This window comes from Ruditapes philippinarum, unplaced genomic scaffold (genome assembly GCF_026571515.1).
Source record: "Ruditapes philippinarum isolate M1 unplaced genomic scaffold, ASM2657151v2 ctg2521_1_1_1_1, whole genome shotgun sequence".
Lineage (NCBI taxonomy): Eukaryota > Metazoa > Mollusca > Bivalvia > Venerida > Veneridae > Ruditapes > Ruditapes philippinarum.
This window is the reverse complement of record NW_026853420.1, coordinates 197769-212487: the sequence shown is the minus strand read 5'-3', so window position 1 is coordinate 212487 and position 14719 is coordinate 197769. Positions and strand designations below refer to the sequence as shown.

Here is a 14719-nt window from a genome sequence, read left to right as displayed (position 1 = left end):
ATAAAAAATCTATGAAATTATGGACTGACCATAAATATGAAATCCTACATCTGATGAAGGCAAAACTGTGGAAATCAGATCTACATGTATGAAATAAGTATATCTGAACTTAAGTCATATTGTATTTAACAATTATTATTATTACCAGTCCTTTAAAATTTTGGGACCTCTAGGATAGGATTTTATTCATTACAGGGCTGGGGCAGTACCTCCAGTCGCTTGCAAAAATCATGATCACAAAATTGAAAACTATCATTTTTCACCAATTATAACATTTTACCTGTATACCATGACAAGTTTTGGGCCTATTTTGTTTAGCTTAGATAGCTAATACAGTAAATTGAGTTATAGAGATGTGTTCAAAAAGTAGTCAAAAATGTAATAATAATAATTTAAGAAAAATATCTTTCCATGTTTCTGAATAAGTCCAGATATTAATTATGTGGTTTCAACAATAAAGAGTGATAAAGCAAACCAATATGTTAATAAATTGAAAAGTGGACCGAGTTGAAAAAAGGCCGAGCTGACTCGGGGCCGAGTACGTTTTAGGGCCGAGTTTGTAATGCACTTAAATTTGCAGTCTATCAAGCGAAATATATCAATAGCTTTACCAGATTGTGAAGAAAACTTGATTATACATACGGAATAGATTGCAACCAAAATATCAACGTAATAGCTGGGACTTCGTAATTGATAGCAAATCTTCTCAGCCTTTTCTCGGAATAACTGACCAAGATGGCGATTTCGGGAAAATGACGTCAGAGGGAATATAGTTCGTATTCATACGCATACAAATTTTTACTCTGTCATTCACACTTTTTAACCATTTTAAGCTTGAAAGTTATCTAATATGAAAATCGTATTCCATTTTTCCTGAATTATTGTGTTCTATGATAGTTAGTTAATTTATGACTTGATAAAATTGGCACCAAATGTATGCAAGTACTTTGGCTCTCGTGCATCGGGAACCAGAAGGTAGAACAAATTAACTGGTTCTCATTAAATTTTTATCGACTGCTAGCGTAGTAATATTCAAATCGCGTAAAGCAATGGTATATGTAATTTTGTGATAAAAGGATTTAGAATTTAGTAATAAAATGACCAGTCAATTTCAAAATAGATACGGTATAATGATGATCTGAATATTATGGCAAAATATTGGAACTATTTTTGCTCAGCGCAGCTAGATAGCCTAAACGCGTTCAAAGGGTAGTAAGCTGAATTTATCGTAATTACATTGGGGGCTTGCGCCCCCAAAAATGACGGAAAAAATCCTCAGTGAAAATATAGTTAATGTGTATGCGTAAATCACTTTAGGAAGTATAATTAATAAGCGGTTACAGACTCTTTAATTGCATCAATGCTTATGAATACTTTAGAAACGGAAATTGTGCACCAGGAAGTGAAATGAGTATTTCTTCAACAAAGTTCAATAATCATGCGCGTTAAAACAACAATATAGCGCTAGATGTAAGCGTTATACCATAGGCGCGCCAGTTAAAAATGGTTCTTTTCACTTCAAACTTTCTTTATTTTTGATATGTGATGAATAGAATATTGAATTCGTGAAAGTTTTTTACTAAATTTATTGAACTCATTGAATAAAATAAAACTACGTGTATGCTCGACAGAGCTCGCATGATATAGACGATATTCGAGTTTTTTTTATCTAAATATATAGGAATTATCTTCATCGAGTGGTATGAAAATGAAATTTCATGAGTGGCGGTAGCCACGAGTGAAATATAATAGTTTTCATACCACAACATGTAATATGTCCTGTATTTATAGAAATAAATTCAGTATTTAACTCAACCCACTCTTATATCTCCTGGCGTCATGTGAATAAAAGGGTTTGCATTGGCTTGACTTAAAGGACTTGACAATATTACACTAGATTCAATCTGGTCTTCTCGGCTATTTAGTTATGTTTCGCAATAGACCTCTGACATAAGCTACTTTCAGACATTTAAATGTCGTTCTTCGCCAACTAATTAAGTACATCGTTGAAACAATTTTTTTACCTGAAAAATCAGGTAAGATTTTTGTTTGGACAAAGGCAATTTCTAAAGCTGCCCCTTTGAAGTGATGATGGTCTGTTGATTATAAGTAGAATTTGATATCTTTTTTCTGATACTATCAACATGAAAAAATAACAAAAAAAATCAAAGATTTAATTTAACAAATATCTGTAACATAATGAAAATTAACTGAATCCCACTGTAACCTTGTGTAACCCTTGTATCTCTTGACATAAGGGTATAGTTTGTTGTACTAGTGTTTAAGGTGTCTGCCAATCGAGGTTTAAAGCCCTATTCTGGTCTTGACACGGACTTCAATTACACGTGATTAAATTACATAAAGTATGTGGATCTTGACCACTTGTTCGCAAGATAATTTCATTTGAATGTTTTTCAATGTATATAATTGATTCAGAAAAGTAAAGAAAACGGAATCCCTAAAGAACGCTCAAAACGACAAAATTGAACATGTTGTAGGCACGATTTAACCACGGATTTATATTATATCCGTGGCTTAACTGAGCCTGTACATGGACAGTACTGGAATGTGAAAGTTACCGTTCACAGCCCCTAACGCCGGCTATTATTGAAATGAAATTATTGAAGTGGGCGAACTTAGGTAATTCGTTATTGTGAGCAGTGTTTAAGGTCTATTATGCCTTTTTCCAGGTACAGCATTTAATTTAAATAATTCATAAATGTTCATGGCTGAAAGTAAGTTCTATTTGATTATTTTAGAAAGGTGCAAAATCTTATTAGAAAAAGTCGGATTGTCACAAAAATGACTCGTTTTTATCAGTCATCCACTATATCAGCGACCCATGTGAGACGATTTTTTATTTTACGTTCGTCAGTGGTGCTAATCGTTATTATTTTATTTTCTTATATAAAACTAGTGGTGGAAATGTTCAAGGAGCAAAATCGTGAATTATTATACAAGAATTTGTTTTACAATGAAATAATAATTTCGACAAATTATTGGGCGAATTGTGAGCAGGGCGAATCTTTATATTTACCTCTTATTACTTCCCCTACGCTAAAAGCGCCACTTCATTGGCGGAAGAACGGGCATCTTACCGTATCAACTCACTCAGAGATAAATACTGATAGATACTGTATGCTCTTAACCAATGTGAAAGAAAATAAATATGTGCTACCCGGTTAAAAGATTCGCATTTGAAGTTTCAGGTAAGGTTGTTATGTCTATAACTAAAAGGAAAAGGCATGTTTATCATGTGCACGTGCATTATGTGACAACGAGTTGTTCCCCTTCCGGGTAAAGTTTCAACACTGTTCAACCTGAAACCAACTCGGTACGTGTCAGCTCAGCTAATCTACACAGTGTTTCTGCCCGACTAGATTTTTGGGGCGTCCTTTGTGACCCTCTGTATAAAAATATGGTCATTTGAAATAACGAAGGGTCAAATTTGAAAAAAAAAAAAAAGTACAGAAGTATACTCAACATCACTAATTCCGCGTCATCACTTATCTCACGGTAATGGCATATTTTCATGTGACCAGTGTTAAAATTGGTCAGAATTGACATATTTTATTCAAACACCTTAACAACAAAGTTTTTGTGCAAAATAATTTAAATCTATAGATTTTTACGTAAAACTGAACAACATTTTACAAACTGAATTACAGTCAAATCGGCCCCAAGTCAGATCGTCCCCAAGTCAGATCGGCCACAAAATAGTCAAATCGGCCCCAAGTGAAATCGGCCTCAAGTCAGATCGGCCCCATTTTTTTTTTTATTTTCTTAATTCATTATTCATTTTCTTATTTTTTAAATGTTGATAAAAATCAATTGTGTGGATGGGAATACCAAATGACAAAAAATGGATTACATAGAAAACAAGAACAAAACATATAATAATCAATCTAATTTATTATATTCATTTGAAATCATTTTATCAAGAGTTTAATATATATGTTTTTTTATAATTATACTAAGACTTTTTTCAATTTTGTTTATTATGATTGATTTGTTGTATGATAAACAGCTAATTTAAAGTGTGAACAACATGCTTCCCGATTAAACGTCTCACTCTTTAATTGGATGGATGTCTCTATAAATAAGTATTTTTCGGACAAAATAATCATAACAGAACAGAACATATACTTTATTTCTGACTTGGGCATAATACCCATGATGGCCATCATCTCAACATACATATACATGTATATTTATTATAATGCATGCACCAAGAAATCATGATATAATCAGAGACATAGATAACTATGTCTCTGATATAATAAATTCAAGAAGTTATATTCACATAATTATATACCGATTTTTTTAAAGGGACAGTTTGAGAATTTACGTTTATATAAGATGGTCATCAATTAAATATCAAATTATAAATTCATATATGATATCTATATTGTCTGCGTGTTCCTATATTCACTCATGTGCGACAAATCAAATTAAGTTTGAACATCACATAATTTTGTACCGTCACGTTTAATCAGGTAGCACGTTGTTCATACTTAATTATCGTTAATTGCATCAATCATTCGTTAATCCAGTAGCATTGCATTTCTATTTATTATTATCAATAAACTATAATTTAAATTAAAAACTACTCTTTTAAAAAATGTATTTAGAAAATTAGTAAAATACATTTTTGACTGTTGCTAAAAAAATCAACCTTTTTATACATAACTTATTAAATTCACTTCACGCAAAATTGTTTGTTAAATAAGCCGAATTCAATGCATGATTATTTGAGACAATGACTGAATTGATTAAAAGACACATGATAATTGTTTGTTTTTCACATAATTATTTATCTTCAAAACGTAGACCGACCTTTATATGTTCAGATATTTAATTGTAATTTATGTTAAAGTACAATTCTTAGTTAATAACCTTGTAATTTTTGGCGAATAACATTATTTTAACCAAAAAGAGGATTTTTCATAAAAATAACTTTAGGGCCGATTTGACTAGTTGTGAGGCCTATTTGACTAGTTTTGGGGCCGATTTGACTCGTTTTGGGGCCGATTTGACTTTTTGAAATTGTTGTGTGGCCGATTTGACTAATTTTGAGGCCGAATTGACTAATTTTGGGGCCGATCTGACTTGGGGCCGATCTGACTTGGGGCCGATTTGACTAGTTTGCTTACAAACTTGAGCAAACAACAACAATAGTCCATTAAATTTGTGCATACGTCTGAAACAATCATCATTTTCTAAATGTTCTTGTTTGTTGAAAAAATAAATTTTGAGTTACAATGTAAAAATACTTTTAATATTTAAAATTATGCAAAATAACTTAAAGAAATTTTAACTGAAACATGAAAAATCTGAAATAAAACACCATTACCGCGAGGTAAATGATGACATACGGTTTTCAAAATGGCCGACACACGGTTTACATCTGACAAATTAAAACTAATTTTGATTGAATATATTGTTGTTTCCTTGTGTCATATAGCAGAAAAAATGACTAAATGATACAGTTTATGACAGTTTTTGTAGTGTAAGTTTATTGTTTGTGTTTTTTACTGTTTTAAAGTGTTAAGTACCGTGAGTTAAGAGAAGCACAGTATAAATCTAAGAACAGTATGATTTCACATGTTAACTTCAATTTCGTTGCAAAGCAAGAATCAAGGCTTATTTGCATTTAAACATTTGACCTGTCAGACATCTTTTTATTGCAGAAACTTTGATATTTTGTGCACTAAAGCCCCTGTCTTTTATGGTGTGTTTGCCATTGTGAGAAAAGTGTCTGCATGCACAATTGCTTGTTTACCCAGACCACACATGTCTAAATCTAATAACTTATTGCAGAATGGTAAAAAGTTGGACAGAAAATGTGCCAATAACGACACAGAATCAGTTAGATCTAGTAATATATACATACACGCAGTTACCGGAAATAAATAAATTTCGGATACTCAAATAATTGATTTAAATTGGATGGCGCTAATAATAGGAGAAACAACTTAATGAAAAGACATCCAAATAAGGAAGATTAAAACTGCGTCATAGATAACGCGCTTTGCAAATTTGAAAGAGTCATTCTTTAAATTATTGAGTCAAAAATGCAAAAAATGGAGAGTAGCGGAAACACTGTCTACATATAAATTTATTCTGTCTATTGGCCAAAATAGTGTATTTACCCTCAGACAGGACCACATACCGGACAAAATTTCTTTGTATCATGGGCAATCTTTAGGGATGCTAGTATTAAATTGTATTCACAACAGTAATTACACATAATGTTTAAATGTTACAGCATCTCGGATAAAGCCCATGAGATCTTGTGTCCAAATCATTTAAGTTTTGTTTGGAGAAACTTTAACTATTGCTTATATTCATTTTGCTTAAATGCTTTAAGCTGTCAAATACATGTATAGTCAAAATCACTAATTCTGCTTAATTTATTTCACTGTAATGGCATATTTCAAGGTGGTTTTTTGTGTCGCCTTTAAAAAGGCGACATAAAGGGGTTACTTTTGTTGGCATGTGCGTCATTGTCGGTGTCTCCTTCAGCTTGTTTGGAGCAAAAGTCAGTCGTTATAAGTCGGATTGACTTCAAACTTGGTATGCATGCTTCTTATAATGACTTGAAGTGCAGTTCACAAGAACCGGTACTCTGCATCTCTTCTTTTTTGAGTTATTGCCCTTTGTTAATTTTCATACTTTATTTTTGTCCAGGCCAATTTTCTCCTAAAGTATAAAAGCTATGGACATGAAACTTCATAGGATGATAGATCTCATTGAGAAAAAGTGCAGTGCATAAGAACTAACTGGTACTCTGCAATTTTTATATTTTGAGTTATTGCCCTTTATAAATTTTCATACTTTATTTTTGTCCAGGCCATTTCTCATAAATTATTAAAGCTATGGACTTGAAACTTCATAGGATGATAGATCTTATTGATAATAAGTGCAGTGCATAGAAACTTCTGCTTTGCACTTTTTATTATGCTCCCCGAAAAATTCCGGGGGAGCATATAGTCGGCGCCTTGTCCATCTGTCTGTCCGCCCGTCCGTCTGTCCGTCCGTTTTCTTGTCCGGAGCATAACTTGAAAACCCTTGGAGATAATTTGTTTAAACTTCATACAGTGGTAGAGGGCATTGAGGGGGAGTGCAGTGTCAAAGAACCATAACTCTATTTTGCCCGGTTTTTGAATTATCTCCCCTTAAAGAAAAATCTTGTCTGCGTTTAACTCTAAAACTATAAGAGATATCAACATGAAACTTTGTAGGTGAATAGATCTCAATGGGTAGATGTGCAGTGCATAAGAACAATAACTCTTTTTGTCCTAATTTTGGAGTTATTGCCCTTTGTTAATTTCAACACTTTGAACTTTGTCCGGAACATAACTCTAAAACTATAAGAGATATCAAGATGAAACATTCAGGGCCTTCCCCAGGCCAATTTAGCCGTTTATGGATCACCGGGGCGCTTGGATTTTGGCTTGCATGTTGATCTTAGCGCCGGGGCGCTTGTATTTTGACAGCAGGAGAAACTTCTTATCAACGTAATAGCGCGTGCTACATTGTCGCATTGCGTCATCGATCAATTAATCTCGTGTTATGACAGGATGTGTCTATAAACATATGACCGCTAATAATGCACAGTATTTGTTGATGTAATTAAAGAGCAATCTGTTTTTGGAGAACTTAGCAATTAATTGCTTTTGATTGAAATCAATTATCAGATCAACGGCGATTAAGGATTATGGATAATTTATGTTGCAATAAGTGTGTGTTTTATTGGTTCATGGGAGGTGCTAAATGCGATGTGATTTAGGTAAGATTGTTTTGTTGTTTAAAAAAATATATAAATTTGAGTACTTGAGCAAGGACAACTTCATTCTCAAAAAGTTTTTAAAGAGTCTGTTTCGTAACTTAAAATAAATTTTGAAAAAATGTCTGGCGCTAAGAAAAGGCCTGCATCAGGATCGATTAGCATTACAAATTTTTTTTGTAAGACGAGTGAAAATCAAACCGAGTGTAGAGACACTTTAATTATGGGATGTACAAGTCCCCCTTCTAAAAAAATGAGAAAAGAGAGATGCACTGGTTTTGATTTAAAGTGGAAATCGGAATTTCCTTTGGTTAAAGAGGTTGATGGAGGTAAATAATGAATTTTGTTTTGTTCAAATAGTTAGTTAAAATTTCATTTAACACAGTACTATGTATTTAATATTTTACTTTCTCTTTCTATTATTTTTTTGTGGCCTATCTGCATAAAAAATGTTGCACTTGCAAAAATAATTTTTTTAAACATAATTTATTCTTGAATGTTTGCTGTAGTTTGATGCCTTCTTAAAAAGATTTAAAAATCATAAATGTTAGCATAATGTATTTTAACTCTGTGAAAATTAGTCGTTTTATTTTTTAATTAACAAAGTATTATGTTTTTAATATTGTACTTTCTTTTTGTAATTTTTTTTGTGAGGGATATCTGCATGAAAATGTTAGATACCTATTTGTAAGTTGAATGTTTGCAGTTGTTTAATACTTTCTTTAATTTTATAGATTTAATTTTAACAAACTGTAATTATTTCATTTATGTGGTATTATGTTTGATGTGTGCCCTCTGCATACGCCACCAGCGCCGCCCCAAGAGAGCAGCAGTAGGACAGGCAACATGGGTAGACCAGCCATGTACCTGGATTGTCAGGAAGGCCATCACACGCCACCAGACCAGTGATTCTCATAAAGAAGCTGCAGCATTTGAGGCTAACAGGTCTGCACCAAAGACAATGCATGGAGTGGTGGAAGAGATGACCAGCCTGCAGCTCCAGGCTCGGGTGGCAGCATTCCGCAACCTGTACTGGCTTATTAAGCAGGAAATGCCACACACCTCAAACTACCTGCCACTTATGCAGCTATGTAAGACACTCTTTTGTATTTTGTATAGAATTCATGATGGTTGAATACTTATTTTTATAAGAAATATAAATATCTAGTGGTATGTTCTTTAATTAAGTCACTGTTGTACTTTTTAGCTCACCTGTCACAAAGTGACAGGGTGAGCTTTTGTGATCGCTTTTCGTCCGGCGTCCGTCCGGCGTCCGTCCGTAAACTTTTACTTTAAATGACATCTCCTCATAAACCACTTGGCCAATTTCATCCAAACTTCACAGGAATGTTCCTTTGGTGGTCACCTTTAAAAATTGTTCAAAGAATTTAAGTCCATGCAGAACTCTGGTTGCCATGGCAACCGAAAGAAAAAACTTTAAATATCTTCTTTTAAAAAACCATAAGAGCTAGAGCTTAGATATTTGGCATGAAACATCTTCTAGTGAGTGTCTACCAAGTTTGTTCAAATAAAAGCCCTGGGGTCAAAATTGGCCCCGCCCCGGGGGTCATTGATTTTCCCTATATGCATATAGTAAAAACTTAAAAAATCTTCTTTTAAAGAACCCAAAGAGCTAGAGCTAAGATATTTAGCATGAAACATGTTCTAATGGATGTCTACCAAGTTTGTTCAAATAAAAGCCCTGGGGGTCAAAGTTGGCCCCGCCCTGGGGGGTCATTGATTTTCCCTATATGCATATAGTAAAAACTTTAAAAAATCTTCTTTAAAAGAACCAAAAGAGTTAGAGCTAAGATATTTAGCATGAAACATGTTCTAATAAGTGTCTACCAAGTTTGTTCAAATAAAAGCCCTGGGGTCAAAATTGGCCCCGCCCAGGGGGGTCATTGATTTTCCCTATATGCATATAGTAAAAACTTAAAAAATCTTACTTTTAAAGAACTCAAAGAGCTATGGCTAAGATATTTAGCATCAAACATGTTCTAATAGGTGTCTACCAAGTTTGTTCAAATAAAAGCCCTGGGGTCAAAATTGGCACCGCCCAGGGGGTCATTGATTTTCCTTATATGTGTATAGCAAAAACTTAAAAAATCTTCTTTGAAAAAACCCAAATAGCTAGAGTTAAGATATTAAGCATGAAACATCTTTTAGTGAGTGTCTACAAAGTTTGTTCAAATAAAAGCCCTGGGGTCAAAATTGGCCCCGCCCCGGGGGTCATTGATTTTCTTTATATGTGTATAGCAAAAACTTAAAATCTTCTTTGAAAAAAAACAAATAGCTAGAGTTAAGATATTAAGCATGAACCATCTTCTAGTAAGTGTCTACAAAGTTTGTTCAAATAAAAGCCCTGGGGTCAAAACTGGCCCGGCCCCAGGGGTGTCATTGTTTTTAACTATATGTGTGTAGTAAAAACTTAAAAAAATCTTCTTTTAAAAAGCCCAATGAGCTAGAGCTTAGATGTTTAGCATGAAACATTTTCTTATGGGTGTCTACCAAGTTTGTGCAAATAAAAGCCCTTGGGTTAAATTGACCCTGCAACATTGGGGGGAGGGGGGACTATATACAGGTGAGCGACCTCAGGGCCATCATGGCCCTCTTGTTTTTGTAAAATTGTTTGAACTTTATCATGTTATAACAGTTTTCTTACAGGCAAAGAGCAAGGTGTCAATATCTTGTCAAACCTTGACCAGGGAGGAAATAACAATGGCCAGTCTCAGCGGTTCATCCAAGAGGCTGTCTTGACCATGGGACAGTGCCTGAGGGACAACCTCCTGGAAAAAGTACGGGCATCACCATGGTACACCATAATGGTGGATGAAACAACAGATGTTGCCGTCCTCAGTGAAATGATTGTTTATATAAGGTATGAGATAACTAATATGAAATATATTTCAAAGTTAACATTAAACTAGTACATGCAAAGTTTTAAAAAAATCAACATAAAATACATATTTTGACAGACACTTATCAATTTCTCAATTTTCAAATTATTTCAATAGATTTCTAAAGGATGGTTGCAGCCAGACAGAGTATTTGTCGATCGTGCCTCTTAAAGATGGCAAGGCAGATACCATCACAACAGCCATCCTGGAGTTACTGTCATCATGCAACCTGCCTCTGCAGCAGATGTGTGCCTTTGGAAGTGATGGAGCGGCAGTGATGGTTGGGAAGAAGACTGGGGTTGCTGTCCAGCTTAGACAGAGAGTTCCTCACCTGATCAGCAACCACTGTGTGGCCCATCGATTGGCACTGGCTGTAGCACAGGCTGTGAAAGGGGTTCCTTACCTCCCAAGGTTTAAGGATATCCTTGGGGACCTCCATAGGTTTTATGATCACAGTCCAGTACGCACATCAGGCCTGAAGGACATACAGGTAATTACTCATGTAACCAGTTTTTTGTGTGATTCCACTTTGTACTCTACTTAGAATTAAAATAATTGACTCCTAAGTGGAAATTAATATAAAAAATGAATGCCTGAAATAGAGCAGAGAATTAACAGTGTATAATCTTCACTATGTTTTGTATATGATATCATGTGCAAATATTTATTGATCTCTATTTTAGAAATTGCTGAATGAGCCAGTTCTCAAGCTGGTAGAAGCTAAGGATGTACGGTGGCTGAGCCATGACAAGGCAACAAGCACGCTGATGAAGTGCATTCCTTCAGTGTTTACAAGTCTGGAACGGGAGGCTGAGGAGAGGAATGATGTCAGGGCAGCAGGACTTGCAAAGTTCACCCAGAACCATCACTTTGTAATGTCTCTTCATATGATGTGCGACACTCTACCTCATCTCACAGAACTATCAACTGTCATGCATGTATGTGTAGATTAAATACAAGATACTCCCAAGTGAAATAGTATCATTTAAAGTTATGTTTAAAACTTTTAAACTATTATTTTAGTTTATTTAAACTTGTCTTTTTCAACAGGTAAAAAATTAAAATGCTGAAAACAGGTACATTGTATACATTGTACGTTTGTTTGATATCTTCAGGCCCGGGATGCTATTTACACTACTGTAAAACCACTTGTGACTGGGACACTGTCCATTCTGCGGGGTCTGCAGACCATGCCAGGGGAGGCCTACCAGAGTGCAGTGCAGAGGGTAAAGGACCTTCAGGCCCAGGGGTTCAACATCAAGCCTCCTTCTGAGCAAGAGACTGTAAACTTTAGAGAGAAGGTAAATTAAATTTTGCTTAATCTAAAAAATTATTTACATAGAGAATACTGAAGTTTCCCTATATGTTGTTTATAAAGTTTCCTAAGCTGAAATGAACAAGGTGTAATTTAAACATTATATTGAAACATGACATTGTATTATTTTAGGTGTTCAATCCATTTATGGAGAACATTGTGAATAATTTGGAGGGCAGGTTTCCAGATCTGCCTCTTATACAGAAGTTTGAGGTTTTTAACACAAGGAAGTTTCCTGATGACAACAGCACCAGTCATGGGGAAGAGGACATCAAGGTATAATGAAATAACAATTTTCTAATGAACAGATGCTTGTTGTTCTTTTATTTAGCTAACTGGACAAGTTAATAAAAAAAGCATGATTGTTGTTAAAATAATAGAACTTGAGTGTTTTAAATATTTTAATATAAAACAAATTCTAACTGTTGCAGTATAATGTCAAAGAAAGTAGTTTGTAACTTCATTTATAAGATAAAATTGTATTAAAGGTGCTGGCTGAGCACTTTGGACTTGTGGTTGACAAGACCCTTCATGAGTGGCGCCAAGTTAGGGAATCCATTGCTGACAGTGGGCTTGCTGCAGACAAGGCCATGGAGTGGGTTACCATAAATTTGAAAGTCAGCCACACCAACCTCTTCAAACTTGCTGCTGTGGGGCTGTTGATCCCTACATCAACATCAGGTGAGAAAAATAAAAACTACAAATATAAATCAAATCATACAAACTATTCAGTCACAAAATTTCAAATATTAAACAAAACAAAAATAAAACAATAACTAACTTTTTGCAACGTAAACAACATTACTCTTTTTTTTGTTTTTATTTTGATTCATGAAAGAATTTTTTTTACAGACTGTGAGCGTGGATTTTCCACCCTCAAGAGGGTTAAAACAACACACAGGGCATCTTTGAGCCCACCTGTTCTAAATGCCATCCTTACTGTTGGGATGTTAGGACCAGCAATAGAAAAGGTTTATATCAACGCCATGGTGAAAATCTGGCACAAGGAGAAACCAAGGTGTAGCCAGCTCTAGACAGTCATGAATTAACTGATAAAACATTATTGTTTTATTAGCTCGACTTTTTTGTTTTTGAAAAAAAAAGTAGAGGTATTGTTATAGTCAGGTCGGCGTTGCCGTTGCCGTCTCCGTTGCCGTCCGAAAACTTGTACCTGGATCATAACTTTTTTATTTCTTGCTGTATTGTCTTCATACTTGGCCACAACAACCCTTGGGATAAGACCTTTCAGTAGACCACACTTACCTTGACCTTCATCCATAAATGACCTTGACCTTCAAGGTTAAAAGTCCAATTTTTGCTTGTTCATGCTGTTATTGGCTGTTACTTTGTTATTTTTGAATGGATTGTCTTCAAACTTGAACATAAGAATTTTCAAGGATATCCCTTAAAAATAACCAGTCAGACCTTGACATTCACTCATCAATGACCTTGACTTTGAAGGTCAAATTATTGAAATTTTCATTTTTTTGGCTATTATAGGCTGTAACTTTGTTATTTTTGAATGGATTGTCTTCAAACTTGAACAAAATAATCTTCAAAGATAATTGTTAAAAATATACCGAAAGACCTTGACCTTCACTCATTAATGACATTGCCTTTGAAGGTCAAATTATTGAAATTTTCATTGTTTTGGCAGTAACTGACTGTAACTTTGCTATTTTTGAAGGGATAAACTTCATATTATAACAGAACATTCTTAAGGACCAGACCTTGTTGTTTATCAAACCCAAATTTGCTTGGGCTCTTCAATGACCTTGACCTTGAAGGTTATATTACTGAATTTTCTCAGATTGTGCATTTATTGGTGTGTGTGTATGTATAGTATATGTATTATATATATATATAAATGTGTGTGTGTATATATATACATATATGCAGGTATATATATATATAAATATATATATATATATGCATGTATATATATATATATATATATACATATATAGATATATATATATATCAAATATATCAGATATATATATATATATATATATATATACATGTATATAATTGCGTCATTTTTTTCTATTTTTAGAAATTGCGTCATTTTTGTTCTATTTTTAGAAATTGCGTCATTGTTTCTATTTTTAGAAATTGCGTCATTTTTTCTATTTTTAGAAATTGCGTCATTTTTTCTATTTTTAGAAATTGTGTCATTGTTGCTATTTTTAGTAATTGCGTCATTTTTTTCTATTTTTAGAAATTGCGTCATTTTTTCTATTTTTAGAAATTGCGTCATTTTTTTCCCTATTTTTAGGAATTGCGTCATTGTTTCTATTTTTAGAAATTGCGTCATTTTTTTCTATTTTTAGAAATTGTGTCATTTTTTCTATTTTTAGAAATTGCGTCATTTTTTTCTATTTTCAGAAATTGCGTCATTGTTGCTATTTTTAGAAATTGCGTCATTGTTGCTATTTTTAGACATTGCGTACTGTTGCTATTTTTAGAAATATGCTTAATGTTTCTATTCATATATATACAAAATATATAAACAAAACTAATGTGACAAGACAGACCAACTAAATTTATAAAAAGGAAACATCAATATATGTTCAAACCTTTCTATGTTTGCGTTTAGAAAAAGTAAAAAGTCGAGCGTTGCCCCCGCCCGGCGGTGGCTCTTGTATTTATGTGTGATATATATTTTTCTGTTTAAGTTATTTGAAAAGACAATAAAATATGTAAATACTGAAC

At 33.8% G+C, this 14719-nt stretch overlaps 2 protein-coding genes across 2 annotated transcripts; both read left to right on the top strand.

The window, feature by feature from the left end:
• Window positions 1-5170: 5170 nt before the first annotated feature.
• LOC132736834 (zinc finger protein 862-like) lies at window positions 5171-13898 on the top strand. Its single transcript, XM_060724053.1, has 5 exons — window positions 5171-7792; window positions 11805-11990; window positions 12137-12280; window positions 12493-12685; window positions 12857-13898. Exons 2-5 carry the CDS (start codon window positions 11880-11882, stop codon window positions 13036-13038), a joined length of 630 nt encoding a protein of 209 aa, XP_060580036.1. The 5' UTR covers window positions 5171-7792; window positions 11805-11879; the 3' UTR covers window positions 13039-13898.
• Window positions 8568-11642, top strand: LOC132736835 (zinc finger protein 862-like). Its single transcript, XM_060724054.1, has 4 exons — window positions 8568-8880; window positions 10457-10670; window positions 10807-11179; window positions 11373-11642. Exons 1-4 carry the CDS (start codon window positions 8574-8576, stop codon window positions 11640-11642), a joined length of 1164 nt encoding a protein of 387 aa, XP_060580037.1. The 5' UTR covers window positions 8568-8573.
• Window positions 13899-14719: the final 821 nt, after the last annotated feature.

Coding starts and splice junctions, on each gene's coding strand:
- LOC132736834 (XM_060724053.1), top strand. CDS start 11,880: ATGCCAGGGGAGGCCTACCAGAGTGCAGTGCAGAGGGTAAAGGACCTT. Junction 11,991..12,136: donor CTGTAAACTTTAGAGAGAAG/GTAAATTAAATT, acceptor GTATTATTTTAG/GTGTTCAATCCATTTATGGA. Junction 12,281..12,492: donor ATGGGGAAGAGGACATCAAG/GTATAATGAAAT, acceptor ATTGTATTAAAG/GTGCTGGCTGAGCACTTTGG.
- LOC132736835 (XM_060724054.1), top strand. CDS start 8,574: ATGTGTGCCCTCTGCATACGCCACCAGCGCCGCCCCAAGAGAGCAGCA. Junction 8,881..10,456: donor CCTGCCACTTATGCAGCTAT/GTAAGACACTCT, acceptor GTTTTCTTACAG/GCAAAGAGCAAGGTGTCAAT. Junction 11,180..11,372: donor CAGGCCTGAAGGACATACAG/GTAATTACTCAT, acceptor TCTCTATTTTAG/AAATTGCTGAATGAGCCAGT.